The sequence below is a fragment of the Typopeltis vanoorti genome, chromosome 17 (assembly GCF_054136105.1).
Source record: "Typopeltis vanoorti isolate ZY-2024b chromosome 17, IOZ_Tvanoo_1.0, whole genome shotgun sequence".
Lineage (NCBI taxonomy): Eukaryota > Metazoa > Arthropoda > Arachnida > Uropygi > Thelyphonidae > Typopeltis > Typopeltis vanoorti.
This window is the reverse complement of record NC_143565.1, coordinates 17,440,434-17,455,405: the sequence shown is the minus strand read 5'-3', so window position 1 is coordinate 17,455,405 and position 14,972 is coordinate 17,440,434. Positions and strand designations below refer to the sequence as shown.

Below are 14,972 nucleotides of genomic sequence, written 5' to 3'. Positions count from 1 at the left end.
CAGCTTATGAAATGATACTAATGATGGCTAATGGCAGAGATTGGCCACCCACTAGTCTGCAAAAAAAAGTTATTTGGAGTAAATAGCATTTCCTATTCCCTTAGGGAATATGTCACTGATTTACATGGGTGGTCTGAAAAGCTCTCAGCCTAACAATGAAAAAACGAATGTATAATTTCAAAATTATTTTTATTTTTCAACATAATCTCTCTTAAGACTAATACATTTATTCCAGCAATGTTCTAGCGCCATTGTCCCGCCCCTGTAGTGGTTCTCAGTAAGATCTGCAAACCACCCCCTCGACAGCTGCAATCAACTCATGATTCGAAGAGAAATGCTGATCAGTGAGGAAGAGTTTTGGTTTTGTGAACAGATAGGTCAGAGGGAGCCAAATCTGGGGAATAGGGTGGATGTTCCAACAATTCATAGTGTAGATCCCTTAATTTTCCCGTTGCCAAAACACCTTTGTGAACAGGTGCATTGTCCTGATGAAAGATGTTTTTTGCTTCTGCAAACTGGGTCTTTCTCACGAATTTTTTCATCTAGTATGGTTAAAAGATCGGAATAATATTCCCTGGTTATTGTTTTACCATTTTCAAGATAATTAATAAACAAAATGCCTTTAGCATCCCAAAACACCAATGCCATGACCTCTCCTGCTGATGGAACCGAATTTGTCTTCTTTGGCACTGAACAGCCGGCTTCTGTCCATTGTTTTGACTGCTGTTTGGATTCTGGTTTTTCATGTGAGTGCATTTTTGATCTGCTGTGAGCAAGCGCGGCTCCATCTTGCACAGAACTTTTTTGTTTGCAATTCTTCATGCAAAATATATCTTACATGTCCTTTTGAAATGCCTGTAGTCTCAGCAATTTCACGCACTTTGACTCGCTGGTCATCCAATACCACATCGTGCACTTGATCAATGATTTCTGGTGTTGTTACGCCTTTTGGACGTCCTTCACGTGGATTATCTTCTAGGCTGGTACGACCACATTTAAACTCAGCAGTCCATTTCTTAATTGTCAAAAACAAATTAGAAGAGTGCCCATAAACTTTTATGAACTTTGAATGAATTTCTTTTGGCGTTAAACCTTCTTTCACAAAGAATTTTATAACCGCATGATACTTAATTTTATCCATTTCAAGGGATACACACAACACTTTTGCTTCAGACAGCTGTATGAAACAAACTACTTGATAGAATGACTTGCAATTTCACATGAATGCTTATTTTTCTAAACCTTTCTAAGTTTTAGGGGTAAAAAAAAATCTTGCCATAGTGTTGCCATCTATAGTAGAGGCTGACAATATTTCAGACTACCCTTGTATTTATTTTATATATTAAAATATATATAAATACACATATTTTGGGGCTATTTCATTGTTTTTTTATTTACTGTGTATTTTTTAGACTAGTTTATTTTTGCTGTATTGTAGTTTTTACTGCTTTTATCGTATTCAGTATATTTTCTAATATATTTTAGCATTATTTATAGTTGAATTAAGATAGTTTTCAATAATGGTCCCAAAAACTTTGTGGAACAGTAGAGCAATATTGATGAATCTTGTTCAGCTAAGGATAACAATAGCATGGAACTCAGAAACAAGAAACCTTTGTATTGATAACATAAATGAAGAAAAATAAACATATGAAATTTCAAGATTAAAAGAAATTATTCAAAAATTGACTAAGGATTGGAGAAAGAGGAAAAAAGTTCACAGCAACTAATAGTACGAAATGGTAACGAAAGACCTGCGAGTAGCATTTTATGGCGATTCAATTACTAGAGGTGTGGTAAATGAGAAGATGCACAAGGTTTGTTTTCCTGGAGATAAAATGAATAGAATGATTGAGGCATTCGATATGAGGACTAAGTGAACAAAGAAGTTGGTAATGGCTAGGAACAAATGACCTGCCTGGGAACAAGGAGAAGATTGGATATCAGGATATTATCAAGAAGGATAAAAGATAACAGTATGACAGGAAAGGTAGAGTATTGTCAAGGTATGACAGTGATAAGATGAGACTGAATTATGAATGATATATTAGCAGAAATGTGTGAAGAGAAAGAGTGCAGTTTGTTGTGTGGAATTGAACTGTATAAGAGATGGACTGCATTTGAATGGTTTTAGTTCAAGTCATTTGGAGGGACTGCTGCTGGAAGGAGAGTAATGAGTGCATAGAATGAATTTGAGCAAGTTAGAAGTGATGTGAACGAGTTGGAGAGTAAGGAAGAAGAGATTGAAGTGGTGCTTATGAATGAAGAAATGGGTAGCATGAGTGTAGAGAATGAGAGAACAAATGTGCAAGACAAAGGGGAAAATTAGGAGACTCAGGATGGACAGGGGAACATAGTGTGAGAGAGAGGTTGATTCTCCAAGAGGATGTGAATGTGCGTGTGTAGACAAAAAAGGAAGGGGATGAACTGGGATGTAGAGAAAACAGTTGGATTTGAAGAGGATTCTGGGATGAGTAAGGAGAAAAAGAAATGGCTTGAGGAAAGTATGGAGAAGTCATATTTAATAAGTACTATCAGTGAAATTTGTTATAGATCCAGTAATGAACTGTTATGTTTGTATATGAATGCTAGAAGTACCAGAAACAATGGAAATAAAATGGTTGCATTTATTGAGTTTGTTCATCCAAAAATTGTTGGAATATGTGAGACATGGTTGGATGAGGATGACACCTGACAGGAATAGAGATAGAAGGGTATGATGTGATGTATTTTGTGAAGACAGAAAGGGTAAAAAAGGAATGTGAAGCACTATTGATGACAGAAAAAGAATTATGTCCATACAAGGTAGAGATGCACGGGGGAAATAGTAGTAGGGGTTTTGAGGCAGAGATGGAAGTGGATGATTATTTCATGAAGATAAAAATGTTAAGAAAAAAAAGAAAGGTGGAGCTCTATTGATGATAGAAATCAGAAAAATGCAGCTGTTTAACTCTAAGGCTTCTATAGTGAAAATAAAAAAAGGAGTTAGACAAGGTTGTATCCTTTCACCAAATCTTTTCAATATCTATAGTGAGACAGTGATGAAAAAGATTGAAAAGCAAAAAATAGGAATTGGTATCAACGGTATAAAATACGACTATCTTAGATATGCTGATGATGCCATTCTAATTGCAAAAAACAGAAAAAAATTAATCAAATTACTGCAGCTACTAATTGAAGAAGGTAAAGAGTTTGGATTAGATATAAATGCAAAAAAGACCAAATTTATGAAAATCTCAAACGAAAACAGATCCGATCCAGAAATATTCATGAACAATATGAAAATTGAACATGCAACAGAATACAAATATTTAGGCACCTACTTTACTGAAGATGGAAAGCAAGATAAAGAAATAAAAATAAGAACAGCCATAGCTAAAGATGCCTTCTGGAAAAATAACGATCTGCTCAGAAGATATAAGATCATGGATAGGATCACATGGCTATGCAGAAACAAAAAAGAAAGCCCAACAGGCAGAACTGGAAGGACATAGTGCTGCACTCTTTCACTGAGGAAGCTACATGAAGAAGAAGAAAGAGGAAAATGGTAAATGTAAGAGGAGGATATAGTTAAGATATTTAATGAGTAGTTCATAAAGGTCTTTCATCTTTGTGAATATTTTTTTTAAATTGTTTCTTTTTACAATTTTCTTCACAGTCAAAATGGATTCTAAAATTCATCAAGCAGCCAAGAAGACATTAAAGAAAGTCTCTGACTAGGGCATGCAGACTTCATTTTGTATTAAGTTATGTAAAATAAATGAAAATATTTTGAAAAATTTTAAACTGGTTCTAAGGAGTTGATTTTTGCAAGCAGTGAGATTCACATTACAGTTAAACAATGAAGATAGATATTGGTATGCTCTTTACTTACTGTGTCGCTCATTTGAAATGGAACTCAATTCAAAAACCTTATCTCAGTTGAAAATTAGCAATTAATCCAAGTATGGATAAGTTAAGTATTTAAATATTATTTGCAGTAATGTGTGTGTGTGTGTGTGTGTGTGTGTGTGTGTGTGTGTGTGTGTGTGTGTGTGTGTGTGTGTGTGTGTGTGTACAGAATCATTCACTAAATATATTTATATAAACGCAAATCATAAGGATTATTATTCTCATACACTTCACTCAATTTAAGCTGTGGAAAAATGGGTGTTGAGCTCAGCAAAGTTAAAATAATCGAATAGTCTTGAGATGAGAAAGCTGAAGCCAAGAATAATATATCTATCACAAACTGCATATAACATAATTATAATGCTAATATTTATGGTACAGAACAGAAATGGAAGAGATATTCATTTTGTGCACTAACAGTCTAGTTAGTACATTCTTAGTCATCCAGTGTTCTCTCTTTTTGATATGGAGTTATGGTCAGGATGCATTAAAGGAGTTCTTAAATCATTTGAACAACAAACATCCAAAAATCAAATTCACAACAGAGTTAGAACTGGTTCTCTTTCCTTCGAACAGATATTTATTATTATTATTATTATTCAGACCTCCAAGGAGTCAAAAGACTCATCAAGGGAAGTCCTTCCTAAGACATAAAGTCTGTCAAGACTCATCGAGGGGAGGTCCCCCCCTGAGAAACACAAAGTCTATCATACCACTCTTTAAACTCACTGACCGTTCTCGCTCCCACCACTCCATCAGGCAATGCATTCCACGGCTCAACCACCCTCCACACAAAGAAACCACTCCTTACCCTCTTGCTCACAGTTTCCTTTCGTAACTTCCAGGGATGGCCTCTTGTCATCACTCCTTCCCACTGTTCAACCAAGCGAAAGAACTCCCTAGTGTCAACCCTGTAACCACCTCTCAACAGTTTAAAAGTCTCAATCATATCACCTCTCCTTCTATCCACCAAACTCTGCAGTCCACATTCTCTCAGCCGATCCTCATAACTATCCTTGTACAGTCCTGAAACCATCTTTGTCATCGGTCTTTGTATCCTTTCCACAGTTAATTTATCCCCTTCAAATCCTGGGGACCAAATCTGAGAACAATAATCCAAGTGTGGTCTGATCAGAGACTTATACAACGGAATGATAACCCTCTTATCTCTGCAGGTCAGTGTCCTTCTCATAATAGCAGCAATCCTCTGTGTTACCTTCACCACCTTTGCAATATGTCCCCTAAACTTCAGGTTTCTATCAATCATCAACCCCAGATCTCTTGTCTCCCCTACTTCCTCCAGTATAACTCCTCCCATAGAGTATGCAGCATCCCATCGATGTTTCCCAAACCTCAAGACCTTACATTTTGCTGCATTAAACCGACATTCCCCCATTCATTTGCCCATCTATCTAGCTTATTTAAATCCTCTTGCAGGACTACCACATCTGCACTATTACTAATAATCCTTCCCAGCTTCACATCATCTGCAAACAACTGAATATCCCCTTGCAATCCACTGGCTATGTTATTGATATAAAGGTTAAACAATATAGGTCCTAGTACTGAGCCCTGTGGGACCCCACTTGTAACCTTCTGCCTCCTGGAAACTGCTCCACCATACACAACTCTCTGATACCTATCAGACAGCGAATCCTGAATCCAGTTGACCAATCTGACATCCAGACTCATGTGCTGCAACTTAAATATCAGCTTATCATGTGGCACCCTGTCAAATGCCTTCGCCAAGTCTAAGAAAATTGCAGTATATGCCTTTCCCTCATCTAATGTTCTTGTAACTTTATTATAAAAGACTAGCATATTGCTAAAACAAGAGCGTCCTTTCACAAATCCATGTTGATTCTCACAGATAACATTACCCTCATCTGCCCAATGCTGTATACGGTCCCTCACTACTTTCTCCAAGATCTTAACAACTACTGATGACACAGAGACTGGCCTATAATTAGACACTTCCAGTCTGTTACCATCCTTATGCAATGGCACTATCTTACCTTCCTTCCATTCCCTGGGCACCTTTGCCAAAGCCAGACTTTCATTGAAAAGCCACGTTAAAGGCACTGTCAATTCCCTATCACATTCTCTCAAAACTCGTGGTGAAATACCATCCAGTCCCACAGCTTTACTGACATCCAGAATACTCAGTATCTGAAACACACTCTCCTCCTGTACCTCCAGACCTCGAACCAGTCCTATCCCTCTAGCATTAAAACTGACTCCTCTAGGATGAAATACTCCAATAAAGTGTTCATTGAACAATTCCACTATGTCCTCTGCATCAGTCACTCTATTCCCATTTTTATCCCACAATATCATTCTTCCACAGTCATTTCTCCTCCTACTGGCCACATAGCTAAAAAATTCCCTAGGATTTTCTTTGAATCTTAGGGCCAATCTCCTCTCATATTCCAGTTTCACTTTCCTTACCACACTAGTCACTCTTCTGGCCTGTGTCTCATATTCCTCATGCATCTCTTCACCTGCCTCCTTATATCTCTTCCATAGCCTCTTTTTCGCATGCAATTCCTGTTTAATATTGTTTGTCATCCACTTTACTCCAAATTGCGTCCTCTTCTTCACTCGTGGTATACAACTTACCATTGCTGATAACAAATATTCTTTCACAATTTCCCACGCACTAGTGATATCCCGGCCTTCCAATTCCTCCCTCCATGAAACTTCCCGAAGTTGACATCTAAGACTATTATAATCACCTGCCTTATAATTCCACATAAATTCCCGTCTCTTTGATACTCCTGCATGTCTATTCATTTTCCAAGTCAACACCATATGGTCACTCTCTCCAACTGGTGGGAGAGACGTCAAGTCAGTTATTATCAACTCTTCTGATGCTATAACCAAATCCAAAACTTTTGAACCTCTTGTTCCCTCTGTTACATGTTGCCTAAGACATTTGTCCCTCAAGAATTCTAGAAATTCCATTCCCCTATTGCTACATGCATCTTCCTCTCTCCAATTTATACTACTGAAGTTAAAATCTCCCATAACAATCATTCTTCTTGCACTTGCCAAACTTAGCTGTCTAAACATCTCCTGGTCCCCATCCTCTGTGCTCCTGGGTCTGTAGCAACACCCCTCTAAATATCCTGTCTTGCCTACCTCTACCTCACACCATACGCTGTCAAAATCATTTGTCTCACTTCCTTCCAAATTCTCCACTCTTAGAGGACATAGGTCATCACTTATCATAAGCAGTACCCCACCACCACGCTTTCCCCTCCTATCCTGACGAAAAATGCTATACCCAGCGACTTCTATTCCTGTTGTTATATTCCCTTCTGTCAACCACGTCTCAGTGATTGCAATAATTTTTGGCCAGGCTGATGCTATCTGCGCCACCAATTCCTCTCCCTTATTCCGGATACTCCTGGCATTAGTATAAAGCATATAAATGCCATTGTTTCTATACCCAGCATTATCCCTTCTAGACTCCACTGGGCTCAGTGCTACCTGACATCGTCTCCCTTCTCCCAAGTATCCATTCCCACAAGAGGCCCCCCTGCTATCATCCTCCCTGGGACACACTGACTCGTTCAGAACAGCAACCTCTCCAGATGACTACGTCCTTCCTCATTCAAATGTAAACGGTCTCTTGCATACAAATCCTCTCTTTCCTCAAACGCATTCCAAGCATCCACATATACCAGTCCTTTCTTGTCACACATTCTCGCTATTATGCCATTCAATATCACCACTCTTGTGCTCAGCTCATCATTATCATACCTAGGCAACACGCACACTATTTTTCCTCTCTCTGTCTTCTTCCGTACAGTCTCAAGCAAAAATCTCATATCTCTCGCTGCCCGACTTACATTACCACTCAAGTCATTTGGTTCTACCATCACAATCATCTCATCCACCCTTTCACCTCTCTTAATTGCCATAGCCATCCTTTCTATTGTTCCTCCTGGCAAACACTCCTCACGCATCCTATCTTGAACACCACGGATCATTGCGTCTCCATACATTATACCTCTTACCATTCCCTCGCTCCTATTGTTTCCATTCTCTCCTCTTCTTTCATTCCCATACCTCTCTCTTCTACTGTTTCCATTCTCTCCTCTTCTTTCATTCCCATACCTCTCTCTTCTACTGTTTCCATTCTCTCCTCTTCTAGCACTCCCATACATCTCTCTCATTCCCTCTCTCCTGTTTCCATTTTCTCCACTTCTAGCACTTCCATATCCCTCTCTCATTCTATCTCTCCTACTACTGTTTCCATCCTCTCGTCTGCTTGCATTCCCATACCTCTCTCTCATTCCCTCTCTTCTACTGTTTCCATTCTCTCCTCTTCTAGCACCCCATACCTCTCACTTATACTCCCTAAATTCTCTCTCTCTCTCCTACTCTGATTCGCCTTGCATTTATCTCTTCCATTCTCCTAATCTTATATTTCATACTTCTGCTCTCATTCACAAGACAATTTACATGCTTAATCTGATTATTAACGATGATCCCAAAAACTAGGCATCATATCGACATTGGGAGAGTTCCAGTAAATCAGCTCCATTATAACCCAGGTTAGTAAAAATTCTAGGGGAATCCAAAAAGGGGATGTATGATGTTTTGTATTAAAGGCAAGGTAACTTGTTTTGGTAAAATACTTACAAGCTCTGTATTACTAAATCTTGGTATTTCTAGCCTAGCTCCCACTGATGAGACCTCAATAAAGGTCGAAACCGGTCTGGGTAGGCCCCTTGCCTTTAATACAAAACATCATGCATCCCCTTTTTGGAGATGTGTTTTGGCATTAAGGGTAAATATTAAGATTAGTGATTGAGCTTGTTCCACGTCTACCACGAGTTGCCCTGGTCTTGCACTACCTGTAGGATCAGCTTGTCTTGCATCACTTGCAGGCGCAAACTTGACATTTTTGTCTATTTGCTTACTTGGGAAATATGGAGTAAAACCAAGTTTAAAATTGCTTGGTATCTTTAACATAATTATACCCAAGGTAAAAATACTTTCTACATATATATATATATATATATACAGGGCGATTCAAAATTCTACGTACAAACTTTGAGGGGAGGTAGAGAACAAATCAACCATATTTACATAGGAAAGCATGACCGGAAACGCCACTCGAAAGTGATAGGTGGCGCTGTTCGCCAGCGCTCAAGGTGAACAGTTGAGGCTTCCTCATTCAAGCTTTCAACGTCATACGAAGAATATGCGTCGTTTTACGAACGCTGAGGTGGCAGACATGCACCTCGTTTACGGGTGCATGTCTGCCATCTCAGACATTAGCTGACGGTAATGGACGAGCCGCTGTACGGATGTATGGCGAAAGTTACCCAAACAGACGTGTACGGCATCACCAAATGTTTGCGCATTTGCATCAGAATTTGTGTGACTATGGTTCTTTCAGGGATCGCAGGCATGATAGTGGGCGGCCACGATCGACGCGAAATCCCACCATGGAAGAGCAGGTGTTGCATGCGATGGACAATAATCCGGAGACAAGCGCAGGTGTCGTTACCTATGCTATAGGAGTATCTCGATCCAGTGCATTGCGCGTTTTGCACTCTGAGTCCTTACATCCATTTCATCTGCAACGGGTTCAGTTACTGATAGCCGAAGATTTTCCTCGACATGTGGAATTCGCGCAGTGATTTCTGCAGACAAGTGCCATAGATCTGGATTTTCCAACTTGTTTTTGTTCACGGATGAAGCTTCATTTACACGCGAAGGGGTCTTCAATCATCAAAATGCTCATGTGTGGGGCCCATGAGAACCCACACGCTGTGCGATCACACGCTGCACAACAACGCTTCGCCATTAATGTATGGACTGGTATCGTCGCCCATACCTGTTACCACCCCGCTGGACTCCCAGAAGTATCGGACCTTTCTGGAAGAAGTTCTGCCTGATTTACTGAACAATGTTCCAATGACTGTGCGTCAGCAGATGTGGTTCCAACATGATGTGGCTCCAACCTATTTTGGCATTAATGTGCGTCAGTATTTGGACAGGTCCTTTGGGCGTGGTAGACCCGTCGCATGTCCCCCCACGCTCACCTGATTTATCGAGCATTGATTTCTTTCTATGGGAGACCCTTAAAGCCATGGTGTACGAAACGCCTGTTGCCTCTGACATGGACCTCGTGGCAGGAATCCCTATCACCGCTGCTTATATCCGGGAAACTCTGGGTATTTTCGGATATCAGCAGCGGTGATAGAGATTCCTGCCACGAGGTCCATGTCAGAGGCAACAGGCGTTTCGTACACCATGGCTTTAAGGGTGATGCATGCCTAGCACCGGCAATCAATGTTTCGGCGGTGCCAGGCATGCATCACTGCTAAAATGGTAAACCATATTACGTATCCAACTACTGTTGAACTGTTCGGTTATGCCTAATAAAGTTTTTTACACTACTTACTGCCTTGTGTTATTTCTGTATCTTTGTGTCCCTGTAGTACCTTCCGGTGGCGTTTCCAGTCATGCTTTCCTATGTGAATATGGTTGATTTTGATGTTCTCTACCTCCCCTCAAAGTTTGTACGTGGAATTTTGAACCACCCTGTGTATATATATATATTGTGTTCGAAAGTCATGAATTCGACTCTCTAGGAATTAAGGTTTTCTTCTTGAGTATAGTTCCCATTGAGGAGACCTCAATAAACGGTAGGAAACTGGTCTGAGTATTGGCTTTTCCCATAATGTTTTTGCATTATGGGATATTGAGATTATTTGATGTGAAGAACAGCTTTTACATACAAGTAGACTAATTACTTAAGATTACAGAAAGCACGTGCTGCCATCTTATGGTTATAATCTTGACAGATATATATTATCTCTGAAATAGTATAATAATAATTATAATATTATAACTTAAAATAATGTTATAAGATAGCTAAAAGCCAGTGTTAACTTAATAATGATATTAATTTTGGAAATAAAGTGGAAACGTCTGATTACATATAATCTCAATTGTTTTTTCACCTTTCATTCTAATATCGCAATGTACCTATTTTAACTTCAGAAATATTACAGGCATTGTACAGGTACGAACAAATTAATCCGGAGAAGCCGAATTTTCGTCAAGTTTTTGGTTTAGGTTTGGTTTTTGTTTCACTTCACAATAATTTTGGTTTAAGTTTCAGTTTACTATTTTCGGTTTTGATTTTATTATTATTATTAAGAGTCAGGTTGTCACAGACTCATCCAGGAAGGCCACATGTTACACACATACAGTTATCATACTTATTCTTGAATTCATTCACACTACTTGCACACACAACATCCAATAGCAATCCATTCCAACGTACCACCCTGTGAGAGAAAAATCTAGCCCTCACCTCCCCCTTCTTAGCGTCCTTCATTCTCAGCTTCCAAGGATTATCCCTTGTCCTTTCCCCACCTTCCATAAATTAAAAATTCCATCAATTGAAATCCTGTATGACCCTTTCAGAAGTTTGTAAGTTTCAATCATATCATCCCTCCCCTCTCTCTTTTGTCATGTTTGCTAGTGTCTGTAGTCTACAAATTCTAAATCAGTATTTCACATCTTTTTTAACATCTCCTTTGCATTCTCTCCGCTGTATCAGAATCGCAACGGAAACCCGGAGACCACACCTGCGCTCAATAGTCCAAGTGAGGTCTTATGAAGACCTTGTAAAGACGCAAAATGACATCCTTATCTTTACATGTGAAAGTTCGTTTCAGCATTGCAATTATTTTTCAGTTGTATTGGCATTCTTTGCTACATGGCCCTGAACTTCAACATCCTATCTACTAACACTACAAGATTCCTAGCCTGATCAGTTTCTTCTAGCATAATCCAACCAATATAATACGACATTGTATATTTAATCACGCCAAAGTGCGCTCTACTTTGCATTTACTGACATTGAACTGACCTCCATTTTCCCATGCCCACAATTCCAGCCTATTCAAATCATTCTGCAAGTACTGCATATCAGCAGCATTCCTGATTACCCTACCTATCTTTGCATCATTAGAAAATAGTTGTATGTCGCCTGTCAAATTCTTCCCAATATCATTAATATACAGATTGAATAACAGTGGACCAAGCACTGATTCCTGTGGTACTCCAATCGTTACTTTAAATCTTGCAGACTCACGCCCCTCCACCTTATACCACTTTTCTGATATTTGTCCGTCAGCCATCCTCTTATAGATGCTAATATTTTATAATCCAAACCCGTATTCTTCAATTTATTCAACAATCTTCCATGCTGCATTCTGTCGAAAGCCATAGCAAAATCCAAAAGTATCATGGTGTGTCCATTCCCCTTGTCTAGTTCAATGGTAACATTATTATAGAATGTGTGCAAGTTAGTAAAACATGACCTTCCCTTAGCAAACCCATGCTTTTCATTGCAAATTGGAGATTCTCTGCCAACCCATTTCCCGAATGGAGACCTAATCAAATTTTCCAAAATCTTCACCACCACTCCTGAAATATTGATTGGCTGATAGTTGGATACATCGGTCCTTGCACCACCCTGTCTGTTCACTATTTTTGTGCGCTGTTTTGGTTGAGTGCTGCGCGTTTTAATTGTCCCTACGATGTGTAGTAATAGTGTTGTCTGTTTTTAATAGTATAAACAAGTTGACATTCAGTGTTTTATTAATTTTGTGTAGCTATAAAATGGATGCATCTCCAAGAAAGCGTTCCAAAATATGAACTCTTTTTCAACACACATCCATGACTCAAAGACAACTTGCCGATGAGTGTTTTGATTTGGGTACTGTTAGTGCGATTTTAAAAAGGTTTAGAGAGACAGGGGCCTTTTCTCTTCACACAAAAAGAAAATGTAGGCAAAAAAAGGAAACCACACTTACTCAAGTCATTTACTAGTTAGGAAAAGCAAAATGAATCCAAGATTGTTTGCTGTAGACTTGACAGCTAGTGGGATTAATGTTTCTGACATGACAGCCCGTCAAAAATTGTTGGAAGCATGGAGGGATGTCCACAGACCAAAAAAAAAAAAAAAACTGTTGACGAAGGCTATCCAGAAAAAGAGGCTCCAGTGGGCAAAGGTATACAAATATTGGATTGTTCAGAAGAGGAAGAAGGTCATATTCTCAGATGACAGACATTTCTTTGTCCAAAGAGAGTGAGTACGATATGTTCGCAAATCAGCTTCTGAGAAACGACTTCAACAAGCTCCTAAACCCCAAGCTAAAAATGTTCTGGGGCTGTTGACGATATGATGTAAAGTGATCAATACATAAAAATATCGGAGATGAGAATGGTCCCACAGATCCAGAAAGACAAAGAACTCATTTGCCGACAAAATCTCGCTCCATGCCTCACTTTAAAAAATGTGAATGAGTTCCTCAAAAATCACAACATCCAATTGCTTCAGTGGCTAGGTAACTCTCCTGACATTAACCCACTAGAAAATTTCTAGGTTTCTAGGTAAAAAAGAGACTTGAAAAATTAAATTGTAATACAAAGGATAATACAATCCATTATAAAAGTATGGTTTCGAGATGCAGTAATAAGAAAAATGTGTTCTACGTTCGTAGAGTAGTCCATGCCTAAGCGAATTAATGAACTTATTAGGCACAGAGGAGCACATATAAAGTATTAAGTAAAGTTAGACCAGTGGCGGCTCGTGGCTTGAAATATTATGGGTGCTGCAATTTTCGAAATATACATACATACTGTAAGTACAGTTATACGTGTTTGGATAAAATATAAAAATTATGGTAAAAATTAAAAAAAAAAACATGAAAAAATATTGTTTATTATCGATAAAATTATACAGTTTGGTATAATTCAAAATTACTTAAAAATAAAATCCATTATCGTAACCCCAATAATGTTCTAAAATAAAAACTATAACAAATGTTATGTCTTTAATTGTAACGTCAAAATATTTATAGAGATGGAGTAAACACGATAAGCACTACGAACACTCTACTACTGGCGCAAACTGCATATAAACAACAGTGGAACTGCTCGACGGACAGTGCCGCATTACGCTAATAGCTCGCATCTCACTATGACGTGCATATGCTTGCGTGCGTAGCGTTCTTCTCCCTCCTAAGTTCTACAAGATGGATTTTTATTATTTTTTATACAAAATAAGAGAATTGTATAGGATTGTTGATGATAAAATTAAATATTACAAGCAAATATAAATAAATTAATAAATATATTTATATATCGAGAAAAATCGGGGTTGCTGCAGTTCTATAGTGCCTATACACGAATCGCCCCTGAGTTGGACTTTAATTTTTGTACTTATTTTCTTGCGAAATTAAAATTTTTCTTTAAAATGTGAGTGTTCGGATTAATTTGTTCGCTACTGTTCATCCAGTAATAGCAATGAACAGTACTTTCTTGATGATCATTATTCGAAGCAGTCTTCCTTGGAAGCGTTAGACCAGAAGGACAATATAAATATTTATCACTTCAAAGAATGCGCACCCGCAGCTAAATTAGTGATTTCTACGCATCAGCAAACGATCACAATGTGGAGGTTTACGTCTGCTTCCATTTAACTGAAAGCCTCGAAACATTTATCTAACCCTGGTTATTTGTTATATAAAGTGGATTGTTTTCGCTTGAATTCAGTCAAGCTTTGATAAAAAGTTTGGCTCTAAGCCAAACACGTCCATCTTAATTAAACAATAAATCCGTGTTATTTTTTTCGCCTTCTCAATACGTTCGTTGTTAATTTTGAAAGCAGGTGGCCATGAGAAACCTCTCAACGCCAAGTAGCAGAAAATTTGAGATTAACATCGGTCTTCTCTGTATGTGGTGACGTCAAACACGTTTCTGTTAGACCTGAAATAACGAAAGAACCGCTAAGTTGATAGGCAGTGTAGAGCTGTGATACAATAACCGAACAAAACTGAATAAAATCGTAACTATTCATCTATAACATGCCAAACATGGCAACAACAACAATTTAGTTTAAGTCTAACTATCTATTTATGTATTAAATATACAAAATTTATGCAAATGTTAGATCCCACGAATAACTTTAAGCAAAAGTAAATAAAATAAAAATTAATTCACTGAATTATTCTGCCAAGATTATTTCAGTCCTCCTTCCT

The 14,972-nt window shown here is 38.4% G+C and overlaps 1 protein-coding gene across 1 annotated transcript in view; it reads left to right on the top strand.

Moving 5' to 3' along the window:
* The window catches only part of LOC150097193 (activating signal cointegrator 1), a 127,007-nt gene extending 123,221 nt beyond the window's left edge, over positions 1-3,786 (top strand). The window contains exon 11 of the mRNA XM_090407083.1: positions 3,659-3,786. Within this exon, the coding sequence (XP_090263209.1) occupies positions 3,659-3,720 (62 nt within the window). The 3' untranslated portion in view covers positions 3,721-3,786. The remainder of the gene's footprint in view (positions 1-3,658) is intronic.
* Positions 3,787-14,972: the final 11,186 nt, after the last annotated feature.